Raw genomic sequence first — 7960 nt, forward strand, 5'->3', positions numbered from 1 at the left:
AGAGAGTAGACAGCCACTCTGTTAGCAGAGAGTAGACAGCCACTCTGTTAGCAGAGAGAAGAAGAGAGTAGACAGCCACTCTGTTAGCAGAGAGAAGAAGAGAGTAGACAGCCACTCTGTTAGAAGAGAGAAGAGAGAGTAGACAGCCACTCTGTTAGAAGAGAGGAAGAGAGTAGACAGCCACTCTGTTAGCAGAGAGTAGACAGCCACTCTGTTAGCAGAGAGAAGAAGAGAGTAGACAGCCATTCTGTTAGAAGAGAGAGGAAGAGAGTAGACAGCCACTCTGTTAGAAGAGAGAGGAAGAGAGTAGACAGCCACTCTGTTAGCAGAGAGAGGAAGAGAGTAGACAGCCACTCTGTTAGCAGAGAGAGGAAGAGAGTAGACAGCCACTCTGTTAGCAGAGAGTAGACAGCCACTCTGTTAGCAGAGAGTAGACAGCCACTCTGTTAGCAGAGAGTAGACAGCCACTCTGTTAGCAGAGAGAAGAAGAGAGTAGACAGCCATTCTGTTAGAAGAGAGAGGAAGAGAGTAGACAGCCACTCTGTTAGCAGAGAGTAGAAGAGAGTAGACAGCCACTCTGTTAGCAGAGAGTAGAAGAGAGTAGACAGCCACTCTGTTAGAAGAGAGAGGAAGAGAGTAGACAGCCACTCTGTTAGAAGAGAGAGGAAGAGAGTAGACAGCCACTCTGTTAGCAGAGAGAAGAAGAGAGTAGACAGCCACTCTGTTAGCAGAGAGTAGACAGCCACTCTGTTAGCAGAGAGTAGACAGCCACTCTGTTAGCAGAGAGTAGACAGCCACTCTGTTAGCAGAGAGTAGACAGCCACTCTGTTAGCAGAGAGAAGAAGAGAGTAGACAGCCACTCTGTTAGAAGAGAGAGGAAGAGAGTAGACAGCCACTCTGTTAGCAGAGAGTAGAAGAGAGTAGACAGCCACTCTGTTAGCAGAGAGTAGAAGAGAGTAGACAGCCACTCTGTTAGCAGAGAGTAGAAGAGAGTAGACAGCCACTCTGTTAGCAGAGAGTAGAAGAGAGTAGACAGCCACTCTGTTAGCAGAGAGTAGAAGAGAGTAGACAGCCATTCTGTTAGAAGAGAGAGGAAGAGAGTAGACAGCCACTCTGTTAGCAGAGAGTAGAAGAGAGTAGACAGCCACTCTGTTAGCAGAGAGTAGAAGAGAGTAGACAGCCACTCTGTTAGAAGAGAGAGGAAGAGAGTAGACAGCCACTCTGTTAGCAGAGAGTAGAAGAGAGTAGACAGCCACTCTGTTAGCAGAGAGTAGAAGAGAGTAGACAGCCACTCTGTTAGAAGAGAGAGGAAGAGAGTAGACAGCCACTCTGTTAGCAGAGAGTAGACAGCCACTCTGTTAGCAGAGAGTAGACAGCCACTCTGTTAGCAGAGAGTAGACAGCCACTCTGTTAGCAGAGAGTAGACAGCCACTCTGTTAGCAGAGAGTAGACAGCCACTCTGTTAGCAGAGAGTAGAAGAGAGTAGACAGCCCTTCTGTTAGAAGAGAGAGGAAGAGAGTAGACAGCCACTCTGTTAGCAGAGAGTAGAAGAGAGTAGACAGCCACTCTGTCAGCAGAGAGTAGAAGAGAGTAGACAGCCACTCTGTTAGCAGAGAGTAGAAGAGAGTAGACAGCCACTCTGTTAGCAGAGAGTAGAAGAGAGTAGACAGCCACTCTGTTAGCAGAGAGTAGAAGAGAGTAGACAGCCACTCTGTTAGAAGAGAGAGGAAGAGAGTAGACAGCCACTCTGTCAGCAGAGAGAAGAAGAGAGTAGACAGCCACTCTGTTAGCAGAGAGAAGAAGAGAGTAGACAGCCACTCTGTTAGCAGAGAGTAGAAGAGAGTAGACAGCCACTCTGTTAGAAGAGAGTAGACAGCCACTCTGTTAGAAGAGAGTAGACAGCCACTCTGTTAGCAGAGAGTAGACAGCCACTGTTAGAAGAGAGTAGACAGCCACTCTGTTAGAAGAGAGTAGACAGCCACTCTGTTAGCAGAGAGTAGACAGCCACTCTGTTAGCAGAGAGTAGACAGCCACTCTGTTAGCAGAGAGTAGACAGCCACTCTGTTAGAAGAGAGTAGACAGCCACTCTGTTAGAAGAGAGTAGACAGCCACTCTGTTAGAAGAGAGTAGACAGCCACTCTGTTAGCAGAGAGAAGAAGAGTAGACAGCCACTCTGTTAGCAGAGAGAAGAAGAGAGTAGACAGCCACTCTGTTAGCAGAGAGTAGACAGCCACTCTTAGCAGAGAGAAGAAGAGAGTAGACATCCACTCTTAGCAGAGAGAAGAAGAGAGTAGACAGTCACTCTGTTAGCAGAGAGTAGACAGCCACTCTGTTAGAAGAGAGTAGACAGCCACTCTGTTAGAAGAGAGTAGACAGCCACTCTGTTAGAAGAGAGTAGACAGCCACTCTGTTAGAAGAGAGTAGACAGCCACTCTGTTAGAAGAGAGTAGACAGCCACTCTGTTAGAAGAGAGTAGACAGCCACTCTGTTAGAAGAGAGTAGACAGCCACTCTGTTAGACGAGAGTAGACAGCCACTCTGTTAGCAGAGAGAAGAAGAGAGTAGACAGCCACTCTGTTAGAAGAGAGTAGACAGCCACTCTGTTAGAAGAGAGTAGACAGCCACTCTGTTAGAAGAGAGTAGACAGCCACTCTGTTAGAAGAGAGTAGACAGCCACTCTGTTAGAAGAGAGTAGACAGCCACTCTGTTAGAAGAGAGTAGACAGCCACTCTGTTAGCAGAGAGAAGAAGAGAGTAGACAGCCACTCTGTTGTTGGTCCAAACAAATGGGTGTTTCTCTAATTGTATTGATTCTACAGAGATCTTGGCCACCCATAACACAGTGCTCTTGGCCACCCATAACACAGTGCTCTTGGCCACCCATAACACAGTGCTCTTGGCCACCCATAACACAGTGCTCTTGGCCACCCATAACACAGTGCTCTTGGCCACCCATAACACAGTGCTCTTGGCCACCCATAACACAGTGCTCTTGGCCACCCATAACACAGTGCTCTTGGCCACCCATAACACAGTGCTCTTGGCCACCCAAAACACAGTGCTGTTGGCCACCCATAACACAGTGCTCTTGGCCACCCATAACACTGCTCTTGGCCACCCATAACACAGTGCTCTTGGCCACCCATAACACAGTGCTCTTGGCCACCTGCACACCACAGTAATTGCTGTGTGTTTGTGTCTGTGTTTGTGTCTAGGATACCCACCTGAGCAGGCTGTGCACGTCGCGTTGGAGACTGTCAGGAAGTACCTGGATGAACACCATGAGAAGGTGTGTGTGCTCTTGTTTGTGTGTGTGTCTAATTATTATTTTCTTTCCTTTCCTTCTGGTATTCTGTCTCACAGCTGTTGTTTTTGGTTTTCTGGAGAGAGTCAGGAGAGGGAGGACTGCGACAACACACACACACACACACACACACACACTCGTGGCTAAGGCTGTGTTTTAATTGGCTCCTGACGGGCTTAGAGGACTAATACACACCTTTTCCTGACAGAAGAGAGAAGAGGAATAGATGACTGGAGGGAAGTTAGTCTGTCGCCTGTCTGTTATCTTTACTATCTTCTTCTTCATCATTCACTCCTTCCTCCTCTACTCTTCCTCCAGTGTACACTATTTTTGTGATCAATTATTTATAACTTTTTTTAGTTATACAAGTTGACACAACAGCATGAGATATGTACATATTAAACCAAAACAAAAAGGAAGTTCCTAATTTAATAGTACTAAAAATATCCTATTTTGACCTCCAGATTCTGATGTATTGTCAATCTTTCTCTGCACTCTCCCAGTATCCATAGTTCTGACTGTTTTTACCTGATGCCAATAACATCTGCTTCCTACCAAACCCTATGATATATACACTGTATAGATAATGATAGCTTCTGCTGGATCTGTGGCCTAATTGTAGTGGAGTGAACCAGCATCCAGCTCTGCTCCAGTCCAAACACGGACTTAATGGCAGTGTGTTCATTGAGTAATGAGGATGTGAAGTGATGGGAGGGCCCACTGCCTGCCGCAGGGTACCTGGCTTATAGAGGTCACTGCTGGTCATTATTAACAGTGTTCTGATATCGTAGAGATCTTTTCTCTGGGCTGATGAAGACATAGTCCGGACATACAGCTGTTATATTACAACTAGTTTTGTATGAAAATGCTTTGTTCTCAGTATTTATCATCGCTTCTGAAGATCAACTTTATTCTACAGTTATACCAGCGGTAGACAACATCCGGCCCGTAAGCACATTCAATCTTTTTTTGTTGTTGAGGGGGTAATTATTATTTTGGGTTATAAAAAAAACCTCCAGGCCACTGTTGAAAGTCTAAAACTTGATAGAAAGTAGGTAGAAATACTAATGGACTTATACCTTTTCAGATAACTGCTCTTTTTCTGACCAACAAATTGTTCCAAAAAGAAAATCTCTGCTGCCCTCCTGAATTTTAAAATCCTGCTGTGGCCCTCGAGACAAAATGATGGTCTTCCACTTATTAATATGGATGTTTGGTGTGTGTGTGTGTGTGTGTGTGTGTGTGTGTGTGTGTGTGTGTGTGTGTGTGTGTGTGTGTGTGTGTGTGTGTGTGTGTGTGTGTGTGTGTGTGTGTGTGTGTGTGTGTGTGTGTGTGTGTGTGTGTGTGTGTGTGTGTGTGTGTGTGTGTGTGTGTGTGTGTGTGTCATAAAGCTGGACAGAGTGATCTTCTGTGTGTTCCTGCCCACTGATAAGGAGCTGTACCTGAAAAACCTCCCTCTCTACTTCCCTTCTGGTGAGTCAACACATACACAGTGGCACCATACATATCCTACACAGCCAAATCATCACCTCTGACTCATTTGACACCAGTGGGAGTAGCTAGTAGTTAACACTGGTTTGCTCTGGTAACACCACTCCATGTAAAACGACTTGTCATGGTGGCTCCATATCTGGAGCTACGGTACTGACAGGCCTCTTAGCCAATCATCTCTCTTTACCCCTTATCTTTGTACCCGCCCTTAGCCTGCTGATCAGAGTGCCCTGTTCGAACACAGGTAACACGCATGGTGTGGAGTAGAGATGTGTCATGTGTGTCGCTAGCTGTAGCTATGGCAACGATGGTAGTTTTGCTATCAAGGGTCTGACAGTGATTGAACTGATCGTGCTGTGGTGTTTGTGGAACCCTTCTGTAGTTTCCTAACTCCTAACCTAGACCCTTTCCTAACCAACTGACAATGTAGCAGACTGTACAAATTGTGCTGTGCTAGTATCATAGAAGAAGTCTAACCAAGGATCCCCATAGGTTAAGGCTAGCCTTGAGGTGAATGTTCGCTGTTCAAACTGACTGTGTGGAATATTGTACTAGTCTTTTCCTGTGAGAGATGTATGGTGTGATCCTGGTTGAATGACTGTGGTAACCCTCTCAGCCCTACTTGTGTTGACAGATACTGTTCTCACAGTACATTATGTATATTACACTGAACTAAAATAGAAACGCAACAATTTCAAACATTTTACTGAGTTATGGTTCATATAAGGAAATCAGTCAATTTAAATAAATAAATTACGCCCTAATCTATGGATTTCACATGACTGGGAATACAGATATGCATCTGTTGGTCACGGTTACCTTAAAAACAGTAGGGGTGTGGATCAGAAATCCAGTCAGTATCTGGTGTGACCTCCATTGGCCTCGACACGTCTCCTTCTCATAGAGTTGATCAGGCTGTTGATTGTGGCCTGTAGAATGTTATCCGACTCCTCTTCAATAGCTGTGCGAAGTTGCTGGATATTGGCGGGAACTGGAACATGCTGTCATACACGTCGATCCAGAGCATCCCAAACATGCTGAATGGGTGACATGTCTGGTGATTATGCAGGCCATGGAAGAACTGGGACATTTTCATCTTCCAGGAATTGTGGGCAGATCCTTGTGAAATGGGGCCGTGCATTATCATGCTGAAACATGAGGTGATGGCGGCGGATGAATGGCACGACAATGGTCCTCAGGATCTCGTCACGGTATCTCTGTGCATTCAAATTGCCATCGATAAAATGCTATTTTATATGTTGTCCGTAGCTCATGCCTGCTCATAATATTACCCCACCGCCACCATGGGGCACTGTGATCACTACGTGGACATCAGCAAGCTGCTCGTCCACGACGCCATCTGACCAGTACAGTTGAAACCGGGATTCATCCGTGAAGAGCACACTTCTCCAGCGTGCCAGTGGTCATCGTAGGTGAGCATTTGCCCACTGAAGTCGGTTACAGCACCGAACTGCAGTCAGGTCAAGACCCTGTTGAGGACAACGAGCATGCAGATGAGCTTCCACGAGTCGGTTTCTGACAGTTTTTGCAGAAATTCTTCAGTTGTGCAAAACCCACAGTTTCATCAGCCCAAGGTGCACCTGTGTAATGATCATGCTGTTTAATCAGCTTCTTGATATGCCACACCTGTCAGGTGGATGGATTATCTTGGGTGGATGGATTATCTTGGCAAAGGAGAAAGACTCACTAACAGAGATATAAACAACTGTGTACAAAAGTTGAAAGAAATCAGCTTTTTGTGCGAATGGAACATTTCTGGGATCTTTTACTTCAGCTCATGAAACATGAGACCAACAATTTACATGTGGCATTTATATTTTTGTTCAGTGTGTGTATATATATATATATATAATGTCTTACAACATGTTATGTTATATCCAGTCATGGCTACTGAATTTCACAGGTTTCTGATGCACCTTGTTCTGTCTTTCCCTTAGGCTCACCTGTGAAGAGTAAACTCTGAAAGAGTGACGTGTGGAGTTGTGCAATAATGCTGCTCACCACATGCAATATCCTCCTCATCTTCCTCCTCCTCCTTTCCACCCACCGGCTCTGCACTAGAGAAGACCTGGGTGCATATCTTAACACTGGATGAATGTCTAGAGCTGAATAAACTGCTTTATTATCAATGAACCTCAGGCTTCTGACCAAACTCATCTGACCAGCTGTTTGTACATGTTTGAATAATGAGATGTTGAGGGACTTTGTGTGTGTCCACAAGAATAGTAAACAAACAACAATTTGACCATCTGGGGACATTTTGTTAGTCCCCACAGGGTCAAATGCTACTTCTAGGGGGTTTAGGGTTAGTTTTAGGGTTAAGGTTAGGTTTTGGGAAAATAGGTTTTTGAATGAGACTGAATTGTTTGTCCCCACAAGGTTAGCTGTACTAGAGTGTGTGTGTGGAGAAGAAGAAGCTAATTAAAAGAGATCACAGAGGATTACGTGTTGGCATTTTGGGGGATTGGATTGGATTCACTGAGTTTGTCAGGTGGGACCGCTCCCAGTGAGTCCTTTCGTCTTTAGTGTGCGTACGTGCGTTTGAGTGTGTACGTTTGTGTGTCTGACTGAGTGCGACTGCCTACCTGAAAATGTGTGTGTTGTCATTCTCAGGCAGACCAGGTGGTGGTTTGTTTGAAAATAAATGACAGTTTGTTCCTGTCACCCCACCCTGTGCTCCCGCTTTCATGTTTAGACAACTTTCTTTATTGATTTTCACAACAGCACAAAAATAAATAAGCAATGCTGACAAGAAGCCCCAGCTATCATTACAACTCTCCTAATGTCACTAGCTGTCTGAATATTTATTTTAGCTAAGGAAGAGGTGGAGATGGAGGTACGGAAAAGACAGAAGAATTGGGGAGTGAGGGATCGAGGGGGGGGGGGGAAGAGGTAACTGGAAGGAGGGGAGAAGAGAGAGAGATACATTTTTTATAAGCAGATAGACTGAGACGACGAGGTTGAGAGAGACAGGGATAAAAAGAGTGAGACTCATTATCCCCAACCGAATGCTTGCTTAGGAGCCCTTCCCAAATGATGCAGAGTAAAAAAAAATGTAACACGAGGAATAAAATAGACAATGGAGCTATATACAGGAAGTACCAGTACCAGATCAATGTGGAGCTATATACAGGGAGTACCAGTAC

General features: G+C 45.3%; 1 protein-coding gene across 2 annotated transcripts in view; it reads left to right on the forward strand.

The window, feature by feature from the left end:
* macrod1 (mono-ADP ribosylhydrolase 1) overlaps positions 1-7566 on the forward strand; it is a 130757-nt gene extending 123191 nt beyond the window's left edge. The window contains exons 8-11 of one of the 2 annotated variants that reach the window (XM_071399319.1): positions 3214-3287; positions 4694-4775; positions 5006-5037; positions 6752-7566. In XM_071399319.1, coding sequence (XP_071255420.1) covers positions 3214-3287; positions 4694-4775; positions 5006-5013 — 164 coding nt within the window. In that variant the 3' untranslated portion in view covers positions 5014-5037; positions 6752-7566. The remainder of the gene's footprint in view (positions 1-3213; positions 3288-4693; positions 4776-5005; positions 5038-6751) is intronic. The other variant, XM_071399318.1, reaches the window with a different exon arrangement.
* Positions 7567-7960: the final 394 nt, after the last annotated feature.

The sequence above is a fragment of the Salvelinus alpinus genome, chromosome 4 (genome assembly GCF_045679555.1).
Source record: "Salvelinus alpinus chromosome 4, SLU_Salpinus.1, whole genome shotgun sequence".
NCBI classification, from domain to species: Eukaryota; Metazoa; Chordata; class Actinopteri; order Salmoniformes; family Salmonidae; genus Salvelinus; species Salvelinus alpinus.